Genomic DNA, 18,268 nt, shown 5'->3' with positions numbered 1-18,268 from the left:
GATGCTCCAGATACTCAACTAGTCTAAAGAAGGCCAGTTTTATTGATTCTTTAATCAGCACAACCTTTTTCAGCTGTGCTAACATAATTGCAAAATGGTTTTCTAATGATCAATTAACCTTTTAAAATGATAGACTTGGATTAGCTAATACAATGTGCCATTGGAACACAGGTGTGATGGTTTCTGATAATAGGCCTCTGTACGCCTGTGTAGATATTCCATTAAAAATCATCCGTTTCCAGCTACAATGGTCATTTACAACATTAACAATGTCTACGCTGTATTTCTGATCAATTTGATGTTATTTTAATGGACAAAAAAATATAGTTTTTTGTTCAAAAAAGGACATTTCTAAGTGGCCCCAAACTTTTGAACGGTAGTGTACATATAAGAATAATTTGTCTAGTTAGGGTGTAGGTGCAAATTTATGCCATCTTGTCTTCAATATATCTTTTTATCCATGTAGTTTATTTGGTCTGATCAGTGGAACAATTCTCATTCTTAACAATAGGCTAAAATATAGGGTAATTACTGTGCTTGTCAGCAAGAATACTACTGTTATTCCCTGAATGTATTTTATTATTCCACGTCTTCCCAAATTTTGCCAGTGTAATCACATATTTGAAAATCTGATATGCCTACTTGTGTTTTTGAAAATGAATGAAGCTATGTATTTTTTGCAGCCATTCACTGAGAATGTTGAATGTCATGCACACTAGCATTGGATATTAAAATGCTCCAGGAATCAAATCAAATTGTTGACATTTTAGTATTGTGACCATGCTAAGCAGAGATGGTAGGGGGACTCACAACTTATAAAGGCATCATATTTTGTCTATGTAAAGTAAGATGATGGCAAGGATCTTCAACTAGTAGGCATAAACCACCGGAATGTTGATATTCATGAGATTTTTCTTGGAGGTTGGGTGTTTCTGAGAAATGAATTGTTAGAACAAGAACATTTTCAAACACCCAGTACAAAAATCAGGGGTGGCCACCCCTCCTGGAGAGCAAGCAGGGTTTTCTTCCAGCCCTATTTCTTAAGAGATAGTTCACCCAAATTCCCTAAATGTTTATGTCCTTACCTTGAAAGCAGCCTTTGGACAAGGAGACTGCAATTTCTGATTTGGTTACCCTCTGCCATCAACCATTAATATAATAAAAAATCCTATGCAGAGTCTTGCTGTAGTGGTTACACCAACTTTCACATACAACTTTCTATCTGAGAACAGGGATCAATCCCTGATTCCAACCTTCCCACTGTTTCTAGCATTTGCCTGTCTCCCTATCTCATTTCATTACCGTCTGAATGAAGTGTCAAACCACCTAAAAATAAATAAATAATGATAATAGTTTACCAGCATGCTTGGTTTAGGCCTGGTCTTAGGCCTAAGCCATGTCAAAATACATAAAATTGCAGGAAATGGGCTTCAAAAAAGTACAATTGTCCTAGTCCCCCTTCTAGGGATTGTGCAAGGGGGGCAATGAAATTCACATAGAACATCTCACTCCAAGATCACTCCAAGCTCCAAGCTTTCTTCAAAAGTTGTCAGCCCTGCGGCTATGATCTTTTCATATGTTTACAACAGACATCCAAAAGATGCAATGACAAGGAAAAAATGACCTGTGGCAATAAGGAGACAGGAAGGATCAAGATGCACCACAAGCTGGTTAGCTTTAGATTTAATAGCATTGATAAAAGATTCAACACTGCATAACATTGCCTGTGTTCATAAAAAAATAGACATCTTAAAAAAAACATTTGACTAATCTTAAAAAATGTATTGCCAATTATCAGACTACTTGCTGAAAATGTTTGATGTTGTTTCCCCAAGTAAAATACATATTTTCTAAATCTACAGTTGAAGTCAGAAGTTTACATACACCTTAGCCAAATACATTTAAACTCAGTTTTTCACAGTTCCTGATATTTAATCCAAGTAAAAATTCCCTGTTTTAGGTCAGTTAGGATCACCACTTTATTTTAAGAATGTGAAATGTCAGAATAATAGTAGAGAGAATGATTTATTTCAGCTTTTATTTCTTTCATCACATTCCCAGTGGGTCAGAAGTTTACATACACTCCATTAGTATTTGGTAGCACTGCATTTAAATTGTTTAACTAGGGTCAAACGTTTCTGGTAGCCTTCCACAAGCTTCCCACAATAAGTTCTGTGAAAATTGGCCCATTCCTTCTGACAGAGCTGGTGTAACTGAGTCCGTTTTGTAGGCCTCCTTGCTCACACATGCTTTTTCAGTTCTGCCTACAAATTTTCTATAGGATTGAGGACAGGGCTTTGTGATGGCCACTCCAATACCTTGACTTTGTTGTCCATAAGCCATTTTGCCACAACTTTGGAAGTATGCTTGGGGTCATTGTCCATTTGGAAGATCCATTTGAGACCAAGCTTTAACTTCCTGACTGATGTCTTGAGATGTTGCTTCAATGTTCACATAATTTTCATACCTCATGATGCCATCTATTTTGTGAAGTGCACCAGTCCCTCCTGCAGCAAAGCACCCCCACAACATGATGCTGCCACCCCTGTGTTTCACGGTTGGGATGGTGTTTTTCGGCTTGCAAGCGTCCCCCTTTTTCCTCCAAACATAATTGCCAAACAGTTCTATTTTGTTTCATCAGACCAGAGGACATTTATCCAAAAAGTATGATCTTTGTCCCCATGTGCAGTTGCAAACCGTAGTCTGGCTTTTTTATGGTGGTTTTGTAGCAGTGGCTTCTTCCTTGCTGAGTGGCCTTTCAGGTTATGTCAATATAGGACTCGTTTTACTGTGGATATAGATGCTTTTGTACACGTTTCCTCCAGCATCTTCACAAGGTCCTTTGCTGTTGTTCTGGAATTTATTTGCACTTTTCACACCAAAGTACATTCTTCTCTAGGAGACAGAACGCGTCTCCTTCCTAAGCGGTATGGTGGCTGTGTGTTTATACTTGCGTACTATTGTTTGTACAGATGAGCATGGTACCTTCAGTCGTTTGGAAATTGCTCGCAAGGATGAACCAGACTTGTGGAGGTCTACACATTTTCTTTTTTGAGGTCTTGGCTGATTTCTTTTGATTTTCCCGTGATGTCAAGCAAAGAGACAATGAGTTTGAAGGTAGGCCTTGAAATACATCCACAGATACACCTCCAATTGACTCAAATTATGTAAATTAGCCTATCAGAACCTTCTAAAGCCATGACATCATTTTCTGGAACTTTCCAAGCTGTTTAAAGGCACAGTCAACTTAGTGTAAACTTCTGACCCACTGAAATTGTGATACAGTGAATTATAAGTGAAATAATCCGTCTGTAAACTATTGTTGGAAAAATGACTTGTGTTATGCACAAAGTAGATGTCCTAACCGACTTGCCAAAACTATAGTTTGTTAACAAGAAATTTGTGGAGTGATTGAAAAACAAGTTTTAATGACTCCAACCTAAGTGTATGTAAACTTCCGACTTCAACTGTATATGACATATTATTTTGTTTTTGGGCTTCTTGATGGATTAGTTTTGGTAATTGTGAGGGGAGGCTGATGAGAGCCTGATACACCCCTACCCGGTCTTTATGGTATAGACCACAGGAAGTTGGTGGCACCTTAATTGGGGAGGATGGGCATGCTGGAGTAGAATAGGTGGAAAGGTATCAACAAGATCAAACACATGGTTTCCATGCCATTCCATTTGCTCCGTTCCAGCCATTATTATGAGCAGTCCTCCCTTCTGCAGCCTCCACTGGTATATACAGTTTTGATTGCTCCTAGGAATTTCTTTTTCATTTAAGTTTGACAACTTTGTGCATCTATTTTTGTATATCTAAATATTATCAATAGCATTCGTGGACCTCAACGTCATCTGTAAATAAAAAAAACAACTTCTGCACCTGAATGTGACATTAATGTTGTTATTATAGAAAAATGTAAGAAGAAATATAAATAGGTGTATACAGACCCATCAAAAAGTATTCCTACCCCTTGACTTATTCCACATTTTCTTGTGTTACCGCCTGAATTCAAAATGGATTAAATAGATGATTTATCTCATCCATCTCCACAAAAAATGACGGAGGGCAGCCCCCGAAGTGACTCTTCTTATCAACTGTATGTAAGAATTTCCTGTGTTGTCTTAGGAATTCAGATTATCTGTGTTACCTCTCTAACCCTAATTGTCTCACCTCTGAGAAGCCGAGGTTACATCACGTACAGTGCATTCAGAAAATATTCAGGCCCGTTGACTTTTTCCACATTTTGTTACATTACAGCCTCATTCTAAAATGTATTAAATTGTCCCCCGCCCCCCTCATCAATCTACACACCATACCCCACAATGACAAAGCAAAAGCAGGCTTTTAGAAATGTTTGCAAATGTATATAAACAAAAAAAAGGAAATATCACATTTACTTAAGTATTCATACCCTTCACTCAGTACTTTGTTGAAGAACTTTTGGCAGCAATTACAGCCTCGAGTCTTCTTGGGTATGACACTACAAGCTTAGCACACCTGTATTTGGGGAGTTTCTCCCATTCTTCTCTGCAGACCCTCTCAAGATCTGTCAGGTTGGATGGGGAGCGTTGCTGCACAGCAATTGTCAGGTCTCTCCAGAGATGTTCAATCGGGTTCAAGTCAGGGCTCTGGCTGGGAGACTCAAAGATATTCAGAGACTTGTCCAAAAGCCACTCCTGCGCTGTCTTGGCTGTGTGCTCAGGGTTGTTGACCTATTGGAAGGTGAACGTTCGCACCAGTCTGAGGTCCTGAGCACTCTGGAGCAAGTTTTATCAAGGAACTCTCTGTAATTTGCTCTGTTTATCTTTCATTCGATCCTGAATAGTCTCCCAGATCCTGTCGCTAAAAAGCACCCCCACAGCATGATGCTGCCACCACCATGCTTCACCGTAGGGATGGTGCCAGGTTTCCTCCAGACGTGACGCTTGGCATTCAGGCCAAAGAGTTCAATCTTGGTTTCATCAGACCAGAAAATCTTGTTTCTCATGGTCTGAGTCCTTTAGGTGCCTTTTGGTAAACTCCAAGCAGGCTGTCATGTGCTTTTACTGAGGAGTGGCTTCCATCTGGTCACTCTACCATAAAGGCCTGATTGGTGGATTGCTGCCGAGATGGTTGTCCTTCTGGAAGGTTCTCCCATCTCCACAAAGGAACACTGGAGTTATGTCAGTGACCTTCGGGTTCTTGGTCACCTCCCTGACCAAGGCCCTATCCCCTGATTGCTCAGTTTGGCCAGGCGGCCACCTCTAGGGAGAGTCTTGGTAGTTCTGAACTTCTTCCATTTAAGAATGATGAAGGCCACAGTGTTCTTGGGGACATTCAATGCTGCAGAAATGTTTTGGTACCCTTCCCCAGATCTGTGCCTCGACACAATCCTGTCTCGGAGCTCTACAGACAATGCCTTCCACCTCATTGCTTGTTTTTTTGCTCTGCCTGGCACTGTCTACTGTGGGACCTTATATAGACAGGTGCGTGCCTTTCCTAATCATGTCCAATCAATTGAATTTACCACAGGTGGACTCCAATCAAGTTGTAGAAACATCTCAAGGATGATCAATGGAAATAGGATGGACCTGAGCTGAATTTTTGGGGTGTTGTGTGTAGATTGATGAGCAAAATTATTAATTTAATCAATTTTAGAATAAGGCTGTAGCGTAACAAAATGTGGATAAAGAGAGTCTGAATACTTTCCAAATGCATATTAGGTCTGATACTTGATTGAAGGTTAACTTTACAGTAATACTATTGATCAACAACTTATATTTTGAAACCGAACAACTCAGATGCTTATAAAAGGGTCTTAGATTCATTGTTTTTTATCTTTTTTGTTCCTGAACTGCAGTGGTGAGATACTCTCTCTCTCTCTTTCTTTCTTTCTCTGGACTTTTGTGGCATGGCCTTTCAAGCTATAATTTTGTCACATGCGCCAAATACCTTAACCAACAATGTTTTAAGAAAGGTACGTGTTAATAAAGTATTATTATTCTTTTTTTTTACAAATAAAAGAGCAACAATAAAACAACAGTGTCGAGGCTATATACAGGAGGTACCGATACAGAGTCAATGTGCAGGGGCACATGTTAGTCGAGGTAATTGAGGTAATATGTAGGCAAAGGTAAAGTGACTATGCATAGATAATAAACAGAGTAGCAGCAGTATAAAAATGGGGGTGGGGGGGAAACAATGTAAATAGTCCAGGTATCCATTTGATTAGCTGTTCAGGAGTCTTATGACTTGGATGTAGAAGCTGTTTAGAATTCTTTTGGACCAAGACTTGGCACTCTGGTACTGCTTGCAGTGCGGAAGCAGAGAGAATGACTGGGGTGGCTGGAGTTTTTGGCAATTTTTAGGGCCTTCCTCTGACACTGCCTGGTATAGAGGTCCTGGATGGCAGGAAGCTTGGCCCCAGTGATGTACTGGGCCATACGCACTACCCTCTGCGTATGGCGGTGATGCAACCAGTCAGGATGCTCTCGATGGTGTAGCTGTAGAACCGTTTGAGGATCGGAGGACCCATGCCAAATCTTTTCAGTCTCCTGAGGGGGAATATGCATTGTCATGCCCTCTTTACGACTGTCTTGGTGTGTTTGGAACATTATAGTTCTTCGGGGATGTGGACACTAAGGAACAGACCGTGTGTGGTCTTCAGTTATCGTCCCGGTTCTGGAAGGCGTTCTGCACACTCATTGGGTCGTCGGCCAGCCTGTCCTCCTGGTTTCACCCCTAGTCTAACGGCCAGTCGGAACCAGCCCATCTGGACCTGGAGACGACTCTTCGCTGCCTCGTCTTCGCCAACCCCACCACCTGGAGCCAGCAACTCATGTGGGTGGAATACGCCCGCAACACCCTTCCGTGCTCAGCCACTGGTCTCTTACCTTTTGAGTGTTTGATGGGTTATCAGCCCCCACTCTAGCCTGAGCGAGAGGAATAGGATATGGCTGTCCCTTCGGGATCTGCCCCTCCAGGTGGAGTACCAGAAACTTTCCCCCATTTTATCGGCCCTTTCCCCATCTCTAAGATTCTTAACCCTCTCTGCTGTTCGTCTTCTGTTGCCCTGCACCCTCCGTATACATCCCACTTTTCATGTATCAATAATTAAACATTTGTCTCACAGCCCTCTGTCTCCTCTGCATATGGATCTTATCCTGAGGTCTGATAGACAGGTTGAAAATGTCAGTGAAGACATTTGCCAGTTGGTCAGCACATGCTCGGTGTACACATCCTGGTAATCCATCTGGCCCAGCGGCCTTGTGAAAGTCGACCTGTTTAAAGGTCTTACTCACATCAGCTATGGAGTGTGATCACACAGTTGTCCGGAACAGCTGCTGCTCTCATGCATGCTTCAGTGTTGCTTGCCTCGAAGTGAGCATAGAAGTAATTTAGCTCGTCTGGTAGGCTTGTGTCACTGGGCAGCTTGCGGTTGTGCTTTTACAAGCTTTTACAAGCCCTGCCACGATTCAATCTTATAGTACGATTCAATCTTAGTCCTGTATTGGCGCTTTGCCTGTTTGATGGTTCGTCAAAGGGCATAGCGGAATTTCTTATAAGTGTCCGGGTTAGAGTCCCAGTCCTTGAAAGCAGCAGCTCTACCCTTTAGCTCAGTTTTACCTTTTCCAGAGCCGATGCAGCCAAGCCCTTTTCCCGAGCCGATGCAGCACGGCAGGGCTAGGCTGTCTCCAGCCGAACACGTACGCAGACTTAACACCCAGAGTTGTCTGTATTGCGGTACTGCAGGTCATTATGTCTACCTGTCCCTTCAAGAGACCTAGCTCATTTGTAGGAATGAGTACTCTGGTGGGTCTTAAGGACAATTTTGCTTCTCCCCCTACTTGCCCCCCTCTCCATGCCACCCTGCTGTGGGGTGACCAGTCTAAGTCTCTCCAGATACTCATCGACTCGGGGGCCAATGTGAGTCTTATGGACGTTACCCTGGCGTCCGAGCTGGGCATCCCCACTCAACCCCTCTCCATTCCCTTGAATGTGAGTGCTGGATGGGCGCTCTATAGGCCTGGTCACCCACAACACCACCCCCATCAACCTACGATTTTCGAGGAACCACAGCGAGACGATCCAATTCCTGCTAATTGAGTACCCACAGGTTCCTTTCCTGGAGTATTGGGATTATCTTGGCTTCAGTAACACAATCCCTCGATTGACTGGTCTACAGGTGCCATCATGGGCTGGAGCCCATTCTGCCACACTCATTGCCTGAAATCATCTCTACCTGCCACGGGACGTCTTCCTGGGGGCTTGGAAATTGCAGGGGATTCCAGTACCTGGTTGACTGGGAGGGTTATGGCCCGGAGGAGAGGTGCTAGGTCTCCTAGAGGGGGGGGTACTGTCTCCACCCCCTTCCAGGTGTCGCCCATCTTCCCCGTTATCCCCTGGGTACTTATACCTGTGTTCTCTGTTTGTCTGTTGCCAGTTCGTCTTGTTTGTCTAGTCAACCAGCGTTTTGTCTCAGCTCCTGCTTTTCCTGTCTCTCTTTTTCTTGCCCTTCTGGTTTTGACCCTTGCCTGTCCTGACTCTGAGCCCGCCTGCCTGACCTCTCTGCCTGCCCCTGACCCTGCCTGCTGTCCTGTACTGTTGCCCACTACTCTGGATTATCGACCCCTGCCTGCCTTGACCTGTTGTTTGTCTGCCCCTGTTGCTGTAATAAACATTGTTACTTCAACACAGTCTGCATTTGGGTCTTACCTGTAACCTGATAGTATTTAGAATTCCATTCTCAGACATTTCTTGATTGCTTATTCGTAACTCAACGATAGTGTTCTTGCATACTGTTAAATCCTCTTTATGGAGTCAGATAAACATTTGAATAGGCTTATTACTTAGTGTTACTATGAGTCACATGTGAGGTATTTATAATATCATACTGTATATACTATATACACATGACAAATATTACTACCCACTACAGGATGCCCCTGACTTTCTGCTTTAAGCAGTTTGGCCCATGTGACATATTCATGAACAGAAAATGACAGTGCATGAAGAGAAAATGAAATAAATTTTACTATATATATTCATTTAAAATACAATAACTTCAAGGAAACTGGTGCGCAAATGTTATTGGTGTCCACCTCAGTTTTTCTTTCAGTGTTGCGTTCAGTTAAGGTAAGACGTTGTTTGATTTACTTCTTCCCTTTCTTCTTAGCATCTTTGCCTCCCTTTGTCGGTGCCTCCTCCTCTCCCTCCTTTCCTGAGGCAGCCTTGGCTCGCTTCTTACCCAGAGGAGTTTTAACATACCAATTCTGCAAACAAATGTTCATCATCAAAGTCTTTATGTCAAACACCTTTCATGTGGAGAAAATGCATTCAGCATCAACAAACTAAGATTTAAAAAAAGCTAAGTATAAAACATTTCATAATTTACCTTCAGGGCCTCCTCCTCGTCCTGAAACACAGGGTCGATCTTGGCCAGCGGGGCCACAAACTCGGCGGCGCCCAGGGGTCTCTTGGCCAGCTGCTGGACGCGGCGCTCTGTCAGTATGCTGCGCACCACCTGCACCATATGACCCTGCGTGTAGCCATCAGAGATCTTGGCCAAGGAGCTCAGGTCCAGGGCAGCCGTCACCTGTCCTCCGTTCTTCTTGATCAACTGCCTCCACATTACTAAGGGAAGAGCATAGATTTGACCATTAGCACTTGAAGGGTGCCTACAATAAGACTTCATAACACATTCATAAGCATGCATGCATAACACATTCACAGGCAGTACATACATAAGCAGTTTATTAATGCTAATGTCAACAACTGGGAGATACATTCTTACCATATCGTGAGGCGTAGTCAGGACGTGGAATGAGGATAATTTTGCTGTACACCTTGCATAGTGATTTGAGGTCGGCATTGAACGGATCATGAGTCGTTCCCACGACTAGAACACGATCTTCCCCTTTGATCGATTTGAGGATCTTGGGCAAGTCTTTCTTCAAGCGTTTTGGATCTAACTGTACATGAGAACATTGTTTGGACTTAAGAATTGAGATATCTTCTCTTACCCTAGCATTATAGAAAATGGTATAACCTAAGCTAGTAACTCCTGGGTATGAATGAATACCTCTTTTTCCTCCTTCGGTACTTTCTTGTAAAACATTTTCTCTGTATCTCCAATCCACACCACTGATGGCTGCAACAGTCTGGCAACCTACAAACAGAATGAATGAACGAATGAATGAATGATCGAGTGACCAAACAAATGACTGGACATCTACCTCAGAACCATCAGTCAATTGAAAATGTCAACATAATCAACAAATCAAAACTCTCAAAATGGGGTACTTTTTCATTACATTGTGTGTTACCTTGAACACCATGTGGAGCATCATGGCCAGGCCACTCTTGCCGGGGTATTTCCCTGCCAGGTTCAGAGGTGACAGATCAAATAGGTTGGCACCCGTCTCCTGGCAGATGGCATGGACCAGCATCTTCTTGCCTACGCCCGCGGGCCCTGCCAGCAGGATGGCCTTCACCAGAGGAGCCTTCTCATGGACCACCTGAGAACCTACAAGCAACATTCAGAACTTACTGTAGCTAGAACCTTTAGAAACTTCCAGAATAAATGTCTAGCTGAAAACGGCCGGTATATTCTAAACAAAGACAATCTAGCAAGCTTAAATCAATCACAAGATGCATTCAATTGTATTGGTATTAAGGATTAACGTCTCTAATTCTGTGAGACCCTTATCATCTGAGGACAACTCCAGATGTTCCATACGTACCTAAAGGTAAGACGGCGTACAGAGCTATAACTTGTCTCACGTCAGATAGCGAAGGCATGGGCTCAATGTCAGTTTGCCTTAACGTCGTCCCCAGATAGCTATAGTCGCCTGGGACACAGGAGAGAGAAGCTGTCAGGCTGATCAAATCTGGGGAGAGCATTTAGAAAAGCTGAAGAAAAGATGAACGTAAACCAGTGACATTTACCATCTTGATTCATGAATATGGGATTTCCCTAAAATATGCATTAGTTTGTCCTCAATATTATTTTGCCAAGCACTAGCCAGGTGAGGGCAGTATTTGCACACTTATTGAGCTGTCCTTTTTGTCTGCAATACATAACAGCACTTATATTATGATTAATGGCAGTCTGTACAAAATGATGTTGTCACGTTCTGACCTTTATTTCCTTTGTTTTGTCATTATTTAGTATGGTCAGGGCGTGAGTTGGGGTGGGCAGTCTGTTTGTTTTTCTATGATTTGGGTATTTCTATGTTTCGGCCTAGTATGGTTCTCAATCAGAGGCAGGTGTCATTAGTTGTCTCTGATTGAGAATCATACTTAGGTAGCCTGGGTTTCACTGTGTGTTTGTGGGTGATTGTTCCTGTCTCTGTGTTTTGCACCAGATAGGGCTGTTTTGGGTTTTCACGTTTCTTGTTTTTGTTAGTTTGTTCAAGTGAAGTGATTTATTAAAACATGAATCAAAATAACCACGCTGCGCTTTGGTCCGCCTCTCCGCCAATGGAAGAAATCCCTTACAGATGTGTGCACAAAATGATTTAGCACATTTTAAAGTGGTTTCAGAGGAGAAAGGAGAGGTTAGAAAATAGACCTTAACCTGAAGGTAATTGGTAAAGGTAGTGCGTATCTACAGACGGCACACAGGAGGGACCAAACAGTAATGCTTACCTAAATAATCCTGCAGTTTAACGTTATCTGATTGTTTCAACAAGCCCTGTTCCACCAGTTCTTGATACAGAGACTCAATATTCCTATAGGATGCAAATATTTACATATTTCAAAAATTGCTTCTTTTTTTCAGATCCAAAGCATTGTTGTATGTTGTGCCATTCGAATTCTAAAGCCCCTATCATGTACATTCCATGCGTAAAAGTAAATGGTAAAAAGCTCAAATGGCCTATCCCTCTGGGAGAAATGTAGATGAGTCTGGTCTCACCTATCAGCTGTCAGATCTTTGTCTTTCTTTTTCTTCTTTCCACTTTTCGACCCTTTCTTTTTCTAAGCAGCAAAATAAATGCCATCAGCACACTTCCTTCTCAAGTAAACAGATACCAAACATAAAGGTATTATTGAAATATGGTCATAGATAAATGTTCCCTCCTGTTTGTTACCTTTGCGCCTCCCTTGGCTTTGCCACCCTTATCTTTATCCACGGCCAGTTTCCAGTTGGCCAGCTCCTGCCTCATCAGCTCATCCACCTGTGTCAAGCACAACAGCTCACTCAGTAGCCTATATGTTTACCTTATAAACAACATTAAAGGGATAGTTCAGGATTTGGGCAATGAAGCCCCTTATCTACTTCCCCAGAGTCAGATAAACTCATGGATACCATTTTTATCTCTCTGCATCCAGTAGGAAGGAAGTTAGAGGTAGTTTCGCGATTCAATGCTAACTAGCGTTAGCGCAATGCATGGAAGTCTATGCTATCTACTAACATGCTGGCAGTTGCCATAGATTTCCAGTCATTGCGCTAACGCTCATTAGCAACTTCCTTCAAACTGCACGCAGAGACATACAAATGGTATCTACAAGTTAAGTGGGCAAAAATCTTGAAGTATCCCTATAATATTTACCTTACTTTTATCCACTCAGTGCAGTGGTAAGAGCAAGGCTACCTGGCCTGCCTTACTTCTCAGAGTGACAGAATAATTTATCTCACCTGCAACCTGATCTCCACCTCAATCTCCTTCCTCTTCTCCTCCTTGATCAGCTCAGCCTCGTGCCTCTGGCTGAAGTTCTTGGACTCGGTACGATTCTGCCACACCTCTGTCAGTCATACAAACATCTACTTTCAATGTACTGTAGACTATTGATACATAAGAAAACACACTGCATCTATAAGGTCCTTGTCTGCCAGAGAATAAGAATAAACTCCAAAACATTGCGATGCTTTGGATCCCGTTATCCGTTTCTCTTACCACCAAAGGTCTTGTGTCCTACTTCCAGTTCTCCTAGGAAAGCAGACGGCAGCATCTTTAGCCCAGATTCCTCCTCCTGTGTTTCAACAAAGCTACAGTCATTGATCGGACAGAGTAAAAGCATCTCGTTGACCATGGTTATCTATTCTAAAGTCTTTCACTTACCTCATCTCCTCCCTTTCCCTTGTCTTTCTTCCCTTTGTCCTTCTTCTCCTCCTTCCCTTTCGTGCTTTTGTTGGCGTCCTCCTCATCTTTCGCTGCTAGTTCCTCCATTAACTTAAAGACAGCAGACCCGCTTACTGTAAGTCAATCTGCGTGTATTACTACCATCTCACACCAGAAGATGGATTCATTGATGAATACCTGTTGAGGTGTTTTCTCCGCAAAGATGAGAGTCGAGCCTCCATCCTCCTCCTCTGGGTAGTCAGGGAAAGTTCCTGTTGCATCACTAACATCCAAACATATTACCATCAGCTGCATATTGTCATGTACAGTATGCATTTCACTGCTATGACAATGTCACCCCATTATTTCCATCTAATATGGAATAATATAATGACTGTGTGAACAAACATTCTCCTAACATAATCACTGTCGTGATTCACAGCCATCTCCCTGTAATAAACTCACTGGCATTCGATGAACCACTGTCTGATCTGGTCCTTCATGGTCTCCCTCATGTCGGGCCCCTCCACCTCTCTGAGTTTGTCTGTGATGGCCACAATGGACTTCTGGTAGTCCTCCTCATGCTCCTCCTGCTTGCCTCTCCGACGGGCCTCGTTGGCCAGGGCAGCTGTTATGGCAGGACAGGGCTGGGTGTGTCTGGGCTCCATGGCCTGAGGGCACAGGAGGAAAAGGTGAGACCACTGCTGTGGTGGATGAGGCTGTCACCAAGCGGAGTAGGGTGATGGTGCCCCTAGACACTGATCTTGGGTCAGTTTAGAATTTCCCCAACTGATGGTTAAGGTTAGGATTGGGGGGAGCTGTATCTGATCCTAGATCTGTACATAGGGAAAACTTCTCCCCGGAGCATCATAAAGGAATCCTACGGCTCCATCTGCTGGTAGCTTACAATACGCACTACACTATAGAAACGTTACAGATAGAGCTTATCAAACCGACTCACCATGCCCAAAAATATCATCTCCTCCTCTCGCTCCCTCTTTGTTCTTTTCCTCTGCACATAACCCTTCCACACCTGGAAAAGAGAAAAGTAGCACCTTTGTTCAACTATTGTATGGTGTCTTTAATGACTGACACTCACAGAGCATTCATACAAAAGGCTAGCAATAACAATAACTATAGCAGGCTAGATAAAGACCTCTGATTTCAGAGTATTCTCCCAATATGCTCCACATCATCACTTGGCTATACCAGTGACGTATAGTCTGGACTAAGCAGCCTCATTTACCTAGCGAGTGTGAGACCTATGGTCTTGGGACTGATTGAAGGTAGAGTATCTGACTTTGACAGGCTTGACCATACCTTCTGGATGCGGACTACAGCCGTATCGATGGCCGCTGCCCCCAGGTCCCTGTCCTTGGCTCTCCTCTGCCTTTCCTCATCGCGCTGGATCTCCCTCATGAACTTGGCCCTCAGGCGACCCTGACGGGCCCTCTCTGACACCTGGATGATCTTTATGGCTTCCTCCAGGTTCAGTGCACGCACTCCTACAGGCTAGGGGCCCAACACAACATGGGGTATTAAAGGTGGTCTTGTGTGGCTCAGTAGGTAAGTATCTAGCAATGCCAGAGTCGTGGGTTCGATTCCCGCTGGGTTCACATACTTTAATGTACGCACTCACTATACTGTGAGTCGCTTTGGACCAAAGTATCTGCTAACTGGCATTGAATTATTATATTGAAAGGAAGTTTCTCAAATCAAATCAAATCAAACCCAATGTTATTGGTCACATACACATGGTTCTGTGATAAACTGAAGATGATATTTTAGCTAGTTACTGTGTAGCTATGTGTAATTGCTGTGTAGTTGCCTGTAATAACACCAAGTCTAATGTTACGTGGTATAGAAAAACTCACTTTGGGTCGCTCTACTACCTCGATGAGGTTGAGGATGTTGGAGAGCATATTCCGTCTCTCCTGCAACACCTTGCTGCGTTCACTGAGGAAATATCGAGGGATGGGGATCTCAATGTCCTCCTGTGATGAGGCATGAGATGCATTATGTCCAAAAAAGATACCGTGACATTTTATTACAGTAAATGAAACATGGGCTACATACCAAAACGGCACCCTGTTCCCTACATAGGCCACAACTTTTGACCATAGCCCAAAAGCAGAGCACCATATTGGGAATAGCTATTCTAGAGACCTTAACAAAGGCTTCCAAACTGGCAGCGACTTCAGGGAAAAACAGACCAAAAGGACATAGCAAAACGATCAACTATTTAAGGTTTAAGACTCCAATCTGTCCCCATACATTTAAATTGATGAGGCACTATAACCACATAAGAGTTCAATTAGTATAGCGTTCTCACTGACGGGTGCAACAAATATAGCTTCTTGCACACCTCAAAATATGTTAAGGAGTCAGAAAAGCAATGCCATGTGCTCACTTGTGCATTGTAAAAAAAAATCCTGTTGTTTTTATGGTTCCTTACTAGCATCCAGTTAACTTCAACTTACTGTAAAAAAAAGTTACAGTATGTTACCATACACTATAAAGAAACTTTGGTTTAACAGTACATTACTGTTCACTTTTCAGTAATGTACTGTTGAACCAAAGTTTCTTTGGAATTTACAGTAACATTCTGTACCTATTTTTGTTACAGTGTGGTCAAAAGGTTTTGGACACTCCAAAGATATGGTTCGGTACTGTATTCTGTGGGGTGTAATTACAATACCATTCAAAATACAACAATTTTCCCACAATCCACCATAATTTACAGTTAAACATTTTAGAGTTATTTTTACTGTTGATAATACTAAAATTACCATATAAATTACCGCTTTCAGTTACAGTCTATCTGAAATATGAAAATTATCAATCAAATTGCCAGGTAGCCTATTATTGTTCTGGCAAAGATGCCTCCATAGTAGATTTTTTAAACTGTATTTTATATGGGTAGGTCTACTCTGTTTTTGTCAGGCAAAACAAGAGAAAATTAAGCAAGAAAATCTGGATATGTGTGCTAGTCTTTGTGCGCCAAAGCTGATGACTTGTCATTGGTCAACAATCAAAACACGCAACTTTTTGGTTCTGAAGCACAGATCAGATGTTTTTGAGACAACCATTTGGTGCAATATATGTAGCCTATTTAAATATCTATGAAAAATATATATTGTCCCATTCACACTTGCAACCCCTAAAAACATTTTTGGGACCCCCAGTTTGAGAACCCCTGCTGTAGGAGACTTCTTATCAACTTTCATTAACAAAAAGGGGGAAGGGGGGGTGAACTTACAGGCGTGAGCTTCAAGTCCTGGATGACATCGTCCATGTAATGGTACTCAGAGAACTCTTTCTCCACCATCTCATTCTTGAGTTCCAGCACCCGCCCCATCACGCCATCCAGGACCTCCCGGATCACTTTCCTCTTCTGGGGATGAACCACCTGGTCATAGGCCTCCTCCAGCTGCCTGAAGATCTGCACGTAGCGCACGTAGAGGGTGGCCAGGCGTTGGAAGAACACCACTCGGTCCTTCTCTGGGCGAGGAGGCTGAGCAGGGAACTCCTGAGTCAGAAGGGAGTTCAACTCGACCTGGGCATCAGCCCACAGTTTGTTGTATGTACTGGAAGAGAGACAGTCATTGGAAGTATATTTAGCATGACAATTAAATCAGTTGAATTTCCTTGCACTTCGGAAATGAGAAAAAACTAAGAATTCCCAACTGAAAACTGAGTGTTTGCCATCAATAGTATGACCATGTCCATAACATTGATAAAAGGCTTACATTAGGTCTATCACATTGATATTTGTCTATTAAGAAAATGATGGTATGCAAAATCTGCTACTAGCTAGTTTGATAGACAGGTGGTTTGTTAATTGGCAGTTCAGGCAACATAAAGTAAACATAGCTAGCTAAATTAATAGCTAGCCAGCTAACTGATGTCAATTAACGTTACTAACCTGTGAGACATGATGCAACTATCTCTATGTAGCCAATGACGCCTTTTGAATTCAATGTTTGCTAACTAATACAAAAAAATCCTGGCAGTTAGCAGTTTGTACAAACATCGTTAGCTACATAGCTAGCTTGATAAACTTAAGGCAGTCTACAACTTTTTTATTTGTGTCCCGTTTGTTCCCATAGCAACGGACGAGCTCCGGAAGCAGCCCACGTGGGATCTTTGACGCGGATGAACCTGTTGCCTCACTGTCACAATTTTGAAGAAATGACAAACGGTTTCAAATGAATTATGTGTGAATAGCATTGTAACAATAGCAGGATGAGTAAAAGTAAAGTGACATTTTTGACGAGTGATAGTGAGTATTTTGGCGATTATTGATTATAGAAAATTGTAATGTGTTTTGTAGCCTATACTAAATTATCCAAAAGATATTTAAAATTTGTAGTCTATTTTGGGGGCTTTTCACCATTTTCAGGCCCCATTTGAGAGTGTAGTCTAGCCCTAGCTGGCTACTGACTGAGCCAGGTTGAGCATCGAGGGCTGCAACTTAATTATCAGGCCACCAGATGACATTCTTTCTCTGAAAGCTATGTGCGATTTTAAAGACTCCTTTGACTAATGATGTTCAACATTCTTTTAACTTAAAAATATATATATTTTTTTATGTTTTATTAGGCTTTAAGGCTATGCATTATAACAACCTGGTATGAAACATGTTTTGAAGTGGGTGTTTCGTTACTGTACTGCATTATAAAGTGACAATGCAGTTTTTCTCTATCTATTTTCTCTAGCCCATTTTGCATTTTGATGTCTGTATGGCATATTTCAACTGATGCCCTGTGCTGATGCATGATTCATAGATATAGCCCTATATATTCCTAGTGTTATGGATTGCGTTCCATTGCAATGTAATTTACACCCAGTCACAACTATGACTCATAAGCCTATACATTGGATCAATGCAAAGCCATACATGAGAGATGAAGGTATAGCACTGTCAAATATGTCACTATCATAACACCGAGGGAGAACATAAATATTAGGCTATCGCATAGTTTACATTTTCCTGACAGCATATCATGATACGCATTGTGTACAACAATCACTCAATAAATGTTCGATCCGTCATCATTACTCCATTTGGGCCTACGCTGTAAAAAAAATCATTAAAATAGGCGGCCTGTATCAACACTCTCTTAATTGTCCAAGACCACCAAACCACCTGATTTTCTTACTTTAAAAACAGTCCATACGAGAAGAAGAAAAAAAGAGATATTGAACTCAAGTGCTCG

At 42.3% G+C, this 18,268-nt stretch overlaps 1 protein-coding gene across 1 annotated transcript; it reads right to left on the bottom strand.

Annotated features, from left to right (window-relative positions):
* Nucleotides 1–9,000: 9,000 nt before the first annotated feature.
* Nucleotides 9,001–17,613, bottom strand: zgc:153738 (uncharacterized protein LOC558115 homolog). Its single transcript, XM_029632035.2, has 19 exons — nt 16,975–17,613; nt 16,309–16,636; nt 14,924–15,043; nt 14,370–14,561; nt 14,011–14,082; nt 13,515–13,720; nt 13,248–13,332; nt 13,050–13,160; nt 12,885–12,960; nt 12,626–12,732; nt 12,078–12,164; nt 11,903–11,964; nt 11,635–11,717; nt 10,728–10,835; nt 10,311–10,510; nt 10,067–10,153; nt 9,779–9,956; nt 9,380–9,618; nt 9,001–9,257 (listed from the first exon to the last, which is right to left on the bottom strand). The coding sequence occupies exons 1-19, from the start codon at nt 16,983–16,985 to the stop codon at nt 9,138–9,140; spliced, it is 2,472 nt and encodes an 823-aa protein (XP_029487895.1). The 5' UTR covers nt 16,986–17,613; the 3' UTR covers nt 9,001–9,137.
* Nucleotides 17,614–18,268: the final 655 nt, after the last annotated feature.

The sequence above is a fragment of the Oncorhynchus nerka genome, linkage group LG24, assembly GCF_034236695.1.
Source record: "Oncorhynchus nerka isolate Pitt River linkage group LG24, Oner_Uvic_2.0, whole genome shotgun sequence".
NCBI lineage: Eukaryota > Metazoa > Chordata > Actinopteri > Salmoniformes > Salmonidae > Oncorhynchus > Oncorhynchus nerka.
The sequence above is the reverse complement of the archived record's forward strand: the minus strand, read 5'-3'. Positions and strand labels throughout refer to the sequence as shown.

What these genes read in the sequence shown, in the direction of transcription:
- zgc:153738 (XM_029632035.2), bottom strand. An exon ending in AGATGATATTTTTGGGCATG is followed by an intron (nt 13,721 to 14,010) that starts GTGAGTCGGTTT and finishes CTGTGCCCTCAG; the next exon opens with GCCATGGAGCCCAGACACAC. An exon ending in CAGTGGTTCATCGAATGCCA is followed by an intron (nt 13,333 to 13,514) that starts GTGAGTTTATTA and finishes TTTGGATGTTAG; the next exon opens with TGATGCAACAGGAACTTTCC.